General features: G+C 38.7%; 1 protein-coding gene across 3 annotated transcripts in view; it reads left to right on the top strand.

The window, feature by feature from the left end:
* The window catches only part of LOC136847365 (uro-adherence factor A-like), a 584,194-nt gene extending 571,003 nt beyond the window's left edge, over positions 1 to 13,191 (top strand). For all 3 annotated transcript variants that reach the window (XM_067118973.1, XM_067118972.1, XM_067118971.1), the window contains 2 exons: positions 5,502 to 5,623; positions 9,175 to 13,191. In XM_067118973.1, coding sequence (XP_066975074.1) covers positions 5,502 to 5,623; positions 9,175 to 11,472 — 2,420 coding nt within the window. In that variant the 3' untranslated portion in view covers positions 11,473 to 13,191. The remainder of the gene's footprint in view (positions 1 to 5,501; positions 5,624 to 9,174) is intronic.
* The last annotated feature ends 1,586 nt before the right edge of the window (positions 13,192 to 14,777 follow it).

Raw genomic sequence — 14,777 nt, forward strand, 5'->3', positions numbered from 1 at the left:
CTCTCTCTCTCTCTCTCTCTCTCTCTCTCTCTCTCTCTCTCTCTCTCTCTCTGAGATTCCTTCTGCAGACGAGAAAGTTCCTGGGTGGTTGTTCTTCCTCTTCCAAACCCCCTCCTCCTCCTCCTCCTCCAAAAGCCGCCCTACGCCTCTCCCACAATCCCAGTCCAAGCCACCTAGGTCCTTCTTAAAGTTGCCTGGCGTAAAGTTGGTCTCCCTCCGTCAGACGGATTTCCATGCAGCTTTAATTTTGTGTGTGCCATGACCGGCCGACGGTCGCGTTTGCAGGTTGCCATACAGTAACTGTTGGGTACGGGTGGATTTGGCAAAGAATCCCCCGAATTTCAAATTAATGGAGATTACTGGTTTTTTCTGTGGTTATAAACTTGGCTTCAGAAGTCTCTCTCTCTCTCTCTCTCTCTCTCTCTCTCTCTCTCTCTCTCTCTCTCTCTCTCTCTCTCTCTCTCTCTCTCTCTTTGTGAATTATGTATAAAGCATTGACGAGGATTAATTTTAAAATAAAAGGATTGTTACGTTAGCACACTGTGTAACGTAAAAAATATAAATTGCAATTTCTGGGTAGTGCAAAATCTAAAAACTATAAATAAAGGATATTGTAAACTTTCTGAATAAATGTTACATGCATCGTGTTTATACGTGCATTTTTTTTTAGAGTTATTCGCCAGAGAAATTGAGCCCGTTCCTGCACTACATTGCAGGGAGGCGAGGAACGTCTGTTGTAAAGAATGACACTCCCCTAATGATTACAGAAGGGATGTCACTGAAATCTCGTCCCATTTGCTATGGAATTGGAAGATTCTGCGGGAATCATTCGTTAGTCTCGTGTGTCCCATTATACTCATGAACACGGTTGGTGCATGTGTCCCAATTAAAGGGCATTGCTGTGTGCGGCCTAATTGCCGTTCGCAGCGGAAGGTGTCGGGTTTTCATGCCAAATAAATCTTTCACCTTTGAACAGATATTAAAAGTACAAACGTAAAAGCAGGGTTGCCGTGACTGGTGAATATATCATTGCCAGGTTGACTGTAGAATTAAATCGTGTATTAGTATTTGGCCAAGTCAGTTCCTTCTTGCAATGTTAGGAACGACGTTTTGTGCAAAATACTTCAGATATACGAAAGCCTAATCGGCTGGACAAAACATTGCTTTTCAAAGGCACAGGTGTAACATTTCTTCAAAATAGTTGTCCTGTTATTTGGCTTCTCTCTCTCTCTCTCTCTCTCTCTCTCTCTCTCTCTCTCTCTCTCTCTCTCTCTCTCTCTCTCTCTCTCTCTCTCTCTGGTCCTTTCAACATTCTTTAATCCTTTCCTTTTATCGATACACCGTATCCCACAAGTTCTACATGGCCATGGCTTTCACTACAATTTTATAACTTCCTGACCAGAATCCTAATCCCAATTTTTAAGATGTGCAGCGTGTTACCTCACCCCCTTCAGCTTCTTCACTATCATGACCTTTTCAACTCTCTTGCGTGACATACACACTGACTGAGTCTCCTCACACTTTGTGTGTGCATATGCAGTCCTTATACAAATGTTAATAGTAGTTTAAGCCTGCCTTTTTAACCTTTTTATTCAACACGTATATACATATGCACAGTTACCTAAAGTTTAGATGCGGATGTAACCCGTTCGCCTCACCTTAGTAGCTTCATGGCGTATTCAGTCCTCCTTACTCCATGTTAACTACACTCAATCATTTATCCTGGCTGTTTCCTTCATTTCTAACGCTCATCTTCCATTTTTTCAAGCGCCTTCGCTCGACATATTCTTTTGGTTCATTGTGCAGTTATGTTATTAATACAAAAATCAAATTCTACGGAGAACCTTCAGTAATCGTGCCCCACTCCTTTACATATATATATATATATATATATATATATATATATATATATATATATATATATATATATATATATATATATATATATATATATATATATATATATATACATAAATATATATATATATATATATATATTATATATATATATATACATAAACTAGAATCAAGATTTACCATTCATGATTTGTAGTGTTTGTTAATCTAACTAATTGTTACAATTGTATGGAGTATATCACTTTTGAAACATCTTGCATTTATCGTTATTATTTGTCCCATGAGATCCAAAGCACTCGCTGGTTTAATTATAAAGATTTTAAAGATGCAGTTTTGGTAAATATATTAATTTGGTGTTAAGTTTTTCCACTTGTAGTAGCTGACATTATATTTAGTAGCTGACATTATATTTAGTAGCTGACATTATATTTATGTACTGCAGTTGCTGTAGACGCTTCCGAATTGTGTTTGACTGCCTGGAAGTTTTTTGTTCGAGAATATAGCGAAGCCATTGTGGAAGCACTCGAGTGACCGAGCTGAATTAAATCGTCTTAAAAATGTATAAACATTGGTTTGTGTGTGTTTGAGAGAGAATGAGTTTATTAAACACATAATATCGAATCGGCTGTATACAAATAGCCTACGTTGATTGCTACAGGGAGTGAGTTTACGCTGCACATTAGAATGTTTAACATATATAAACACATTAGTATTATTGTACGTTGTTAGTAATATTGTACGCGGAGCTTCCATCTGTGGACAGATGAAGTATGATGAGCTTAGGTCTTCGGTAACATGCAGCATGTAAGGATATTAATAGCCTTCTTTGCGGTCTTAAATATAATTTGATAGAAGGTTCGGCATTAGGTAGTCATGCCGCGTTGTATAATTTAGGCAAGGTTTGTTGCTCAGGTCCTCTCTCTATTCATTGCTTCGATTGAATTATATTTTAGTGTTATTTGACATCCGTTTCTAATATGCACATCATTGACTGAATGCTTCAGCTTGCATCGCATGAGAGATAATTCAGTCGCAAATCACTTCATCCCAGAATAGTGAAAGCATCCCAGGGGCGGCTAGAACAAATAAGCCATACAGGAGAGTTGCCAGCTTACCTACCCTTCCCTAACCTATTTATTTCCGTCTACGTATCTGAGCTTTGCTTCATTTTTCTGAATGGTGCAAACTTCCATGATCGTAGAATACTCGGGAGAGTCCAGTGACAAGATGTGGAACTTGCATTACCAGAGATCTGACGTTGATTTATATGCAATGGGAGCCAGTTAGGAATACATAATGTTGGTAGCGTGCCAAAACAGTAGCCATAGTCATGTGACTCCAGCGTCCTGGGGGCGGGGAACGACGGTATGGCGGAGGGGGCTGGAGTAGGTGTCCTGAGGGCTAGGAATGCAGACATGATTGTGGTGGGAGCTGGTATGGAAGGGGTGGGAGGTAGGAGCTAGGCTAGGCCACTCTAGGTGATGGGTTAATTTTATTGGAATGATGTCCATTCCGAGAGATAAACTAAAGTACTGATATAGTATAAAAGCCATAACGGTTACGCGTTTGGCCACAAGAATGTCTTATCTGGTCGGCATCAAAGAAACTACGTGAGAGGATTACATACCAGTTAATTAGGAAGAGGGTAGCTATGCTTATTGGGAACGCTTCCTGAATACGAAATGAATTTGATTTATATGCACGGACCTATGGTGGTTATCAAAATATTTGCGCCATTATGTGATGTAAGTAAATATTTGTGCCCCTAATGTTAATGTTGCTTATTTTTTCTAAAGGGAGTTTTTTTATCATGTGACACTGGCAACGGGACACTTTTAATGCTTACGTGATCGCCACGTGAGAGGGAGGGGTGGGAAGTGGTACGATTACTACAATACCTACGCAAGATTGTAAGCTTTATGCTTAAAATGAGATAAGTTACAGTAACTTGTCGTTCTTAAAGTTCTCGTGAGATTTCATAAAGGTGACCTAAATTGTGAATGAATTTCCAGTGACAAAGTTTTCAGTAAAGAAACCTGAGTCCAAATAACTTATTGGGCTTTCTTTAAAAGTAAATTGGAGATAAATGTGGTTTATTTGCATATAGCCATTACTCGTAAATAATGGAAATGTTGACAAAGTGGCGGAGTTGTCAGCTTATATTCTGCGGAGGCGCCTCCCATAACTATCAAGAGAGCAGCACCAGATGTGGCACCCGTGCAAACAGTTGTCAGAATTAAATGTCCAGGACCAAGATTCATTAAACAAACACAGCCCACGGTGCTTTCTGTAAACGAAGGGGCCACTAAACTGCGAATATTCGATGTCATTTTTATCGCTGCATGACAGCGACCAAAACGGCCTTAAGTGCTGTAATTGTCTTAAGGGAGTGCCAGACGGTTTTGGCAGCCTCTAGCCACTCATCCCTTCTGGGCATGGCACTCCAGCCCACACCAATACCCCTCCCTCAACCTCATCGATGCCCGGCAGCAAAGCAGTGGTGGAGGCTTACTAGACTACGCAGACAGACATTGCATGATCCGCTTTATTGAAATCGTCGAATACCCGATCCTGTACGTGTTCGTTTACATTGTTGTTGGCTGTGCTGTTGCTGAAGGTGTTTAAAGAATGTTCATTGTCAAAATAGACACTGTATGTTGCGCGTTATCGGCTGGTGACCATCTTGTCTGGTGCAGGGCGTAGGTTGTGTATGACAAAATACGACGCATTTGTCATTGTGCCAGATTTTTTCTTCTCTCCGTTTTCAGCCGTTTCGGCCGAATCGTATGTACTGCTGTCAAGAGACTTTGTTATGAAATGGTCAAGTGTTGGGATCGTTAAAAAAATACCTTTCATGTTTACCTGTTCCGCCTGATTTATAGTTGGGGTAAAATTAATGTTATATGATTTATCCCACCTGTAAATTCAGAACCTTGCTGTTGGCAACAATTAGATTGTGATTTTATCAATGGTAACGAACTGTTGCAGTGCTAGTTTATTGCCAAATTATTACAAAAGTGTTGACTTTTAACACTAGTTAATATTAGTTGTTTGACAGCTGCTGTCACCAGATGAAATTTTAAATAATTGAATATAATTTCAGATCAGAATTATTTGCATGACATGACCCTCCCAATTTGCTGTGTTAGGCTTTAATTGTATGCCGAAGTGCATGATGCTGCTAGTAGGGTGTGTCTGGATACGGAGGGCGATACATTATTATTAGTTTTAAAGTTCATGTACAGAAAATGATGCTAATTACGACAATCTGGACGCTGGATGTGTGAGAGTCAAAATACCTATTTACCATTATTGTTACGGGGCTTGGTTAAAAGAAGTGAAATTTACGTTGCATCGATGATTCTAGTTGAATCTCTCTCTCTCTCTCTCTCTCTCGGGGGGGTTATGAATTTTGGCGCACAACTGTGTAGATGCATTTTAACAGTAATTATTGTTTTAATTATAACGATAACCTGAACAGTTTTAACCAGTTAAACCAATGAAAACGTAAAAATGTTTTTGATTTGTCATGACCCATTAGACCTAGAATATGTCTTTTATCTAATTTTATATCAGCTCTGCTTTGAACAGCCATCTTGAACACCTCCAAATGTTCTGCTCTTTAAAAGCATTTATTTTTGCAGTGCTTTACGGTTATCCAGTCGTTGTTGCCGACCAGCACCAGCACCAACATCAGCAAAGAGGTTACAGTAAGAGGAAAAAGAAAAAATACCAGCGCCGTCGGCATGCGGAAGTCCCATCCACGGTAAGTTCCATGCCAGGGTGATAGCATTCGCCATGGTAGTCATTAGTCTAAAATCTTGCATATTTAGCCCTTTGAACAAGGTTATCATTTGCTCCTATGATAAATAATTCAGGCATTAAGGTTTCCAGCCATCCTTCTCCAGTTGTGATAAAACATGCATTATAGGGTTGCTAATTAATAGTTCACAAAATACAAGGTAACGCAGTTCACAGCTCCAGCTTTTAACTACGTTTCGTGCTCCAAAGACCTGTAATTGCAGGTTGGAATATAAGCGAGAGTTCGGTACGTCCGTCTCTTCAGGCAACGAGACAATTACAAGTTGCTTATAAAAATTGTTGGGTATGAAGTCCTCTTGACATAGCCAAGTCCTTTAATTATATTTTATCGAGCACAATGTTAATACATCCCTTTCTTTTTTTTTTCATTCCATTAAGTTAATGGGTTAAACGCTGAAACATTACAAATACACCACACTGCATTCGATATGACACACATAAATGTATGGCATATACTGTCGAATGCAATGTTGTATTTTTAATGTTTGTGTCATTTAAGTTTGTCATCCTAATATCATCCTTGAAAGTTAATTTTTATCTTACTGCTTTTCATTACCCTAAATTAATGAACCCCGATTTCTAGTGTTTTTATATAAATTACAGCCATTTGTTATTCGTCAGGCGTTTATATCACATTTCATGGTCATCCAAAGTGTGTGAGGTGCCAAACGATTGCCTTTTAAGCCATCACATAAACGATTATTTATTGAAGCAATAAACATGAAAGTGATTTCCATTAGTGTTGGTGTTTTTTTTTTTTAAGTGTAGAGTTTAAGAAATACTTGACTACATCCTCTTGTCAATATATTAGTATACATCACTCCGTAATCATTTATATTTTTCCCCTCTTTCGTCATTTTTCTGTTTTATATTTTCAATTACCAAAAATTATCAATGGCAAAAAGAAACTTATGTGCCAATTCTTTGTGAATTTTTGTCAACTGGAAATTTATACAGTAATTGTCATGAAATATGGAGACCATGTTTTGTACTTTCCTGCTAATTAAAGCTCTTAATTGTTACCGAATGGCCTTTCTTTCTCTTTTAACAATATTCCACTTCTTTCCCTTGTTTTCGTACAACTATTTTCCATTAGTCCTTTCCCAGTGGGTTTATAGCCTCATTAAGGAAATCTATTTCATTTTTTTTATCCTCCTTCAGCCCCTTATCTGTTTGCCTCTATTATCAGGCTGCTCTTTCCTCAGTCACAGAAATTTTTTATATAGATCTATATTAGGAAACATCACCCGTCGTGTGGGGAGAAAATCTTAAATGGTGTAGATATATTTGGAGATTAATAATCTTATCATGTAGCACAATGAGTAATATTGTAAAGAGGACCGGAATTTAAATGCCAACCCAGTAGTAGTCCAATTATAGGGACCCCTGAGTGTGATTGGCACAGTTACAGTATATTGATTTTGGTGATTACTAGCTATATAAAATATAAATAACAGAACAATACTATGCAGTAATATTGATAGGAGTAAAGATTGGCAGGATTACTTGAAAGTGTTTTATGCTATGCCAAATAAACTCATTTTCAGGACTCAAATCTTATTTGTTGTGCTTTGTCTGCATTTACAAGACAAATGTGTTAGACAAACCAGGGACACAGGAAGGGTAGAAATCATGTAATACCCCAGCTTTAATTTTTGATAAAACAAAGCCTATATACATTACTTCTGAAATGTAATTGACTCATTAGGTTCAAATTTACAGTAGACAGAGACTGGGTGTCAGGCAAGGAGGCTTAGGAACAATGAATTTCTCCCAAGGCATACCATTGGTTGGAAATTGGGTAAAAATCTGGAAAGCACTTCCCTGATGGTCAGCTCACTTGAGACAATCTTATAGTATTTAGGTAGGAGACCAGGTAATCAAAGGTTTCTACAGACACTGATTCCAGTGTAAAGTATTCTTGCAGACCAGGACCTTATGTAAATGTGCCTGCAAAGAAGGAACTGTCAAATTTTCTTCAGCAGACTTGGAAAGTCTTGAGACTAGTTTGACTCAACAGGATCTAGGAGCACTCTTTCTGTACTATAGGAACTTGGATCTTCATACAAGACAAGCACAGCTTCCTCACTTGTGTAAAGTTAAACGAGTCACAGGACAATTTTACTTAACCCACTACTCTTACTGAGGGAATCAGGAACAGAGTCGTTTTTGCTAGACATAGGAGTTGTAGAGCCAAGAGTGTCTTGCAGAGATCCGACGACTTTTTTAGAGGAAAGGTCCACCTTGAATGCTCTCAAGCAACAGCAACGAATCTTTCTGGGTCTTGATATTGGACACTAAAGAGCGTTTTAAGAAAAATACTTGTAGAGATTCAAACAACCTTATAAGATGTACAAAGAATAAACTGTGCAGTGCACCAATGCTTAGTAAACTCCTATTGATAACTAACTATGAAGGTTCTCATAAAGTGAAGAATAGTTAAGGGATCTCCGTATGGTGAAAATTTAGTCGGTTGTACAAAAGGAATCTTTATGCACTTCAGATGTTATGCCCAATGAGCCAGCCAAAGTTGCTGATGTAACAGTTCCCTTGTCTGGCAGTGAACCATTTGTCCTAGATGTTTTTAGTAAACCAACCCCATGGGCTGAAATTTGCTTGACTTTTAAAACTTGAGATATGAAGGAAAGCCTCTGTTTGAAGTTAATTGTTAAAGTTAACCTTCACAATACAAATACAGGTATAATGGAAAATGTAATACATATTGGGTTATATCACACACAGAACATTAGCAAGTATTAGTAAGACACACAAAAAAATGGCATCAAGGTTGGAATTATAAAGTTGGCAAACAGGTATGGTGATCCATTTTTAGAGCATCAGTTATTCATCAGGGTAATGGTAAGATTTTTATTGCAGTTCTACTCATTGGTTTAAACAGATCATTATACATTAAACAATCTCTTATAAGACTGACTAGAAGGATTAGATTTTATATCTAAAAATACTTTTGGGAATCTGGTGCAATTTAGTTCTTAATTTTCAATGCTAGTAGATGACTTTACCTCCTACAGATATCAGGGTTTCAAATCACTGTATGAATACATTTTATTACTGCAGTTCAGTATATTGTATAGATTTACCCCAAAGTCTAATTCAGTAAGATTAATTCACAAGCAGAACATATTAGTTCAGATATTTTAAGTAAACTTTTGTATGTAAAACAATTATATAATCATCGTAAGGATTATACTTCTGGACATGATTACCCTCTGGACATGATTACCCTGTGCTAAGTTTTCAGTTAAATTACAAATGGATTACTCTAATGTAAAATACTGGATTTTTAGTTGTGTAAAGTTTATTTCAATTTCTACATCAAATAAAATTAAGCTTTTGTAACCATCAGTATTGGCTGCAGGCATGAAGTTCAGAATGCCAATACTGTACTTGTAAAATTCACTACATAAAATTGACTACATAATTGACCCAGGTGTAAATACAAATTGTTGCTGATCACTTTTTTCTCTTTTACAGGGCTGTTACCTTGATCCACAGCTATACACAGGCGAGCCTTTTGTGGCAACTCCCGGTGGCTATGTGGTGCCTGTAGAAGCTGCTCCATCTGTATGTCAAGTACATGGCTTCCAATACGTGACTGCCCCCTTCCCTCAGCATCTTGACGAGGGCATTGTACAACATTCGCCTTATCTGCCAAATGTTGTGCCAGATCCTGCTGCTCAACAGGCACAACATTTAGGAGGGACCAATCTAGACGACGGATCAAAAAGGATATTTAGTGACTTGCAAGAGAAGGAAAGAAGGCAAATACAAGAAATCCTTCAGGAACAAAGAGCAAAGGTTGGCAAGTCTGATTCTACAGAATCTTCAGATTCAGGTGTTTCTGAATCTGAGGAAGCAGTTGCAACAGAATTTTCCTCTGATGAACATGATGCCCATAAAAAAGACCAGGATTCTTTGGAGTCAAGTGGGAACACAGAAGGCTCTTCGTTAGGAGACGACACTTCTGGAGCCGAGTGTGATGCGGATAATACCAGTACAGTTGAAGTTAGTGAAAGCTACAGATCAGAAGAGAGTTTGGAGAGAGTTGACACAGAAAATTCCAACTCTGAAATAAATGTCGCAAATGTAAGTAATGCTCAATACGAACTACCAGGTGATAATTCCATAAAAGATAGTCATAAAACCACAGATGATCAAAATCAACTGGTATGTGACCATGATGCTTCCATCCAACCAAAACCAGATTTGATAGAGAAATGTTCTGCAGTCACTGAAGCAGATACTGAGAGTCCAAATTTCATCCTAAAAGACACACAACCAAGACACAGTTCCTGTACTACAACCAATTCAGACATTGAAATCAGTGCTCAGGAACAAAGCATACCAGGTTCAAGTGATATCAATATTGCATGTTCAGAAGATGCAGCCAAAGTATCGACAGAAAATCTTGATGATTTAGGAAATAAATCAGAACTTGATTTGATAGAAGCACCCACAGTTTCTTGTAACCTAATTGAAGGTTCTCCTAATGCACTGCCTATAGTCTCTTCCCATGAACAACAGCACAGTAACAAAGAAACTGTACCTCAAAACCACATAACCAGGGTATCTCAGGAGACTCGTTCAAGTACTGAAAATCTTGAATTGACACTCGAAAATGCTCAAGAATATCTTTGTGGGGAAGCTACAAATGTTAATGAAACAATACTTCCTCAGAGATTAGAATCCTTGTCAAAAGAAAGTAGCATAGGCCAAGAAACCTTAAAAGACTTAAAAGTAACTGAAGCTGTTAAAAGGTGGATAAGAGAAGTTACACCTGAAAAAGCCTTCTTCCTTTCAGAAGTTCAAACACGCTTCCTAGAAAACGAAATTCAAGGAGATATGGATACTGAAGATGAATACATTGAAGACGAACTCCCACAAAGTACACAATCAACAAATGTAAGTGGTTCAAAAAACGTGGAAGGCAACCCTTTCGCTGCAGCATCCAGTGATGCCCCTGTTGTGGGCATGGAAAGCTGCAGCAAAAGGGTTGCTTTATTCAGTAAACAAAGAGGAATTTCTCCTGATACATTAGATGACTATGATGGTTCAAGTACGATTAGTAACCTGAGTAACGAACATTTGTATTCAGAGGGATCATCTAGCCAACCAGCCTCCTTCAGTCACAGCTTCGATGATGAGGAAGTCGAGAAATATACAGAAAATCCCAATATATATAATCCTGTTGCTTTTGCCAAGTACTATCAGTTAGGAATAGATGTGGATGACACAACACCTGCTGCCACCCCTATACCACAAAACTGTCAAATGTCTCGTGAAACAACCCCTGTTGTTCAAACAGAGTCTGAGACTGTTAGCGAGTGTGGATCTGAAGATATCGAAACTATTCCACACAAATATGATGTGGTTTGCCAATATACAGCTACCTCACCAATGTCCTTAGCTACTGAAATATTGAAAGCTGAAAAAGTTTTGAGCAATATGGCACACATTACTGGTTCTCATCAAGACAAAGAAGCCATTGAAGGTCATTTTGGCAACCCAGATATATACCTGAAGCACTATGGAAATGCCCAACGTACAGAGGTTGGTGATAGTGGAGTGCAGTCTGAGGAGAGCAGTGATGAAATGGAAGGACGTAGTAATGCTGGCAGTAGTGGTGTTGGATCATCACTTGCTTCAACGCCAGCAATATCTCCAGCGCATCAGGTCTCAGGACAGCACCCTCTTCAGTCACATCCCTTAAGAAATTTAAGTGCTGGTGATGGTCCAGTGCCCTGCAGGACAGTGTGCTGTGCTGTTATGTGAGTAACCCTCAAAACATATATGGGTATTACTCTATTTTGTTAACCCTGTGGGGTAGAAGGCAGGCAAAGGGGTATCTCCTTAGCCTTCGCCCGCTCGTGCCTTACAGGGAAAACTGCTGGGCAGGGGACTGCCCAGACACTGAGGGTACAACGCTTAAACTGCTGTGAACTGCGACCAACTGGGTCACATGCTCACCTGTTATCAATTCATGTACTCTATTCAAGAAAAGTTGGTGCAAATGTGTGCACGTTGGACGTAAAACAAAGTAGTGAGTCAGTGCGAAATTGCTGTAGGATAGTGTCCTTGAGTCACGCAACATGCCGTGCTTTTGGTGCTATGGTTACCGAGGTTGAAGAGCATATGGCCTCACATGGGTTGCACTGCACTTGGAGTCTGCATACCTGTATGTAGGGGATACTGCCTTTAAATCAGCTACACATACAAACATACATTTACACAGACAGACACACTGTGAGTGCAATAGGCTGCTGCTCCTTGGCTAGTCCCCCATCAGGTGTGTGGTTGTGAGTTTGTTAGGTCACATCACCCAGAATCGCTTCAATCTCATGCATTGTCATTGTGATAGGCATAGTAAACCCTATAGATAGTTGTTATTTATTTTTAGACTTGTGATGTTTTAGTGGTTAATGTAGGTGATGTTCTACCCTTGAGCATTTAGATGTCATTTGGGTAGTGTTGATGGTAGGTAGCGTTTTTGGCTGCTGCGGCGAGCGTAGGTGTAGGTGGGCCAGGTGCCTCACAGGAGTGTGCAGGCTTGAACAGCAAACCTTACTTAATACATGTTGTTAATATCAAAATATGACATTGTTGAGAGATACATTGAATATATAAAGATATATATATATATTCCTACCCTAAATCCTAATGTCACACTTATATTGTAAATATAGTTATACTATATATACAGATTTATTAATGCTCACAAGCCTGGTCACTCTGCATCCTATATTTTGTTGACACGCAGTTTTACATAACTGCTGCTCTCCACATCACCAAGGAATGCCTCCTTTGTTGCTACTGTTGAATGTCAATGGAGACCCATTGCTGCATAACGTTAAGTTGCTTAGAGCACAGCAATAGTTGGCCTATGCATGTCACTTCATCTGTTATTGTTATCATTAAATGGCAGTGCTGCAGCTGGTAGTCTCCCATGAATATAGAGAGGAATAAGCTTGATTGTTAAACAACGAATTGTACGAAATGGTTGTTCGTGTAAGACACAGCAGTGAGTTTGAGTTGTTGTTTGTTATAGCTTGTATACAATGGAACTAAAGTTTATCTATAAAGTTCACCTATTTTTGCTGAATGCCTGTTCCCAGGTTTTTACCTCTTGTTGTATCGTAAATTTATTGCTGACCAAAATGCACTATCTTTTGCATATCTTCAGCCTTCTAAGCAGTGGATTTTGATCCTATTGCCTCTGTGACTTATGACTTTGGCAGCTGAACTGAAGTTATCTTGGCTGTGTTGAAAGAAGAAAAAAAAATGTTATTTCTTGATTATTATAAACCATAATTTCTTTTATTTTCCCATAAATAAAACCAGAGACCAACAATTTCGTTATCAATTTCCACTGATGCCATATTACTTAATATTCCATAGAAATGAATGGATGTATCCTCTATGGATGCACCAGAGCTGTTGGATTGTTATTTTCTTTTTGTAAATATAGAATCAAATAAAATTTGTTGTATTTAATTGACAATCAGTAATCCTTTGAGGTATTTTATGTAGCAAATTACACAATTTTAAACATTTTTGTAGAAACCTCTGTACTTTTAATTTTGTTCTTTAATCTTAATTTATCATAATAGATGCCTTTTTATGTTCCTGTTTTCTTCATATGCATGCATTACCTTTAATATTATGAATTCACTATAAACAATGTACTGAATATTGTTTTTTCACAAAACCCATCAATCATAGCCAACAGTCATGGTCTAAAAATGTCCTAGACACTATGTCTAACATTGTGTAATGAAGGATATGAGGCCAGTGAGGTTGAGAGGAGGGCATTTGTTATACTAGTTTAATTTAGATAGTTTCAGCTGAAACCCAAATTGCAGTATATGAAGGGGGGGGGCGTTTCAAGCTGATGGTCATCCCAAAATTCTGACTTTGACATGCAGTGAGAGAGATCTCTGAGAAATTAGATTGGTTAGAGAACCAAGCCTAGTTTGTATGAGGGGTGGGCTAGAGAGGAAGAGCCCCTGTGAGGGCCAAAATAAGACTTGCTGCAATGCCTAGTTGCTGACTGATACAAAGGAGGCCACTTGGCATTAGAAGATACTGGTAACCTTGAAACTGTCTCCAAGAATCCCAATAAAGAATGTGGAAGAAATTTTGAATAGCGATTCCCCCATATCCTCCTGTGAAGGTAAACCTGAATCTGCTGCCTGTCCAAAAGAATACTCGTTCAACCATTTATGACCATCCATGTGATAAAAATTATCAAAAGTTGACAGGCACTGTGCCCTTGAAATAACTCTGGCATCACTATTACCTTGAAAAACTCAAAATAAGAGAGCTCTGATTTAACTAAATTATAAATTGCATGAGCCAGCAGAAGGGGGTACTGTATAGAAATTTTGTTCCTGAAACAAACTGGAAAAAGACAATCTAGAAGATGCTTAAAGTCTGTCCTACTAACACAGTGGCAAGCTCCTCTCATTTGGGCAAATTAGTTTGTCTTTTTCCTTACTAAAGTAGGAACCAATAGGAAGAGGCACAAAAAGGTACTGTGGGATGGTCCTGCCTACCTGTTACCAAGTCTCTTGCAATGTCAGCCGCAAATGACAATCCAACAGAGTAACATCTCGAAAGGGGTCACACACTAGCTTGTTGAGGCTTCTCAAACCAGAAAAATCCCAGTTGGAAGCCTTGCATTGCATTTGAGGAAGGTGATTCCTCAAATCAACTTCTCAAAGTGCTGATCAATCTTATCTAGGTTCTGCTAAAGAATCCACGCCTAGCCTATGGACCTCAGGCTTGCCAGAGGACCAACCTGTAAACCTTAATGGGAGAAAATAACTTCTATTCCTGAGAAGCCATAAGGAGGAAATCTACTTTGCTTTGTAGAGGTGGGTGGTTGGAGATCTTCAAGTTCTGGCAATGGCTTTGGCTGCTCCCACAGAAAATCCTCTACTTCCTCCATAACTTGCTGAATACCCTCTGTGAGTGAAGCTGCAACATCTCTGCATTCCTGTGCAATTTCTAAATGTGCACTGACTTAGCAACTGGTCACTTTCTTAAGGTTATCAAAGAACATTTAGACAAAAAACCAT

The sequence above is a fragment of the Macrobrachium rosenbergii genome, chromosome 16, assembly GCF_040412425.1.
Source record: "Macrobrachium rosenbergii isolate ZJJX-2024 chromosome 16, ASM4041242v1, whole genome shotgun sequence".
In the NCBI taxonomy this organism is placed as follows: domain Eukaryota; kingdom Metazoa; phylum Arthropoda; class Malacostraca; order Decapoda; family Palaemonidae; genus Macrobrachium; species Macrobrachium rosenbergii.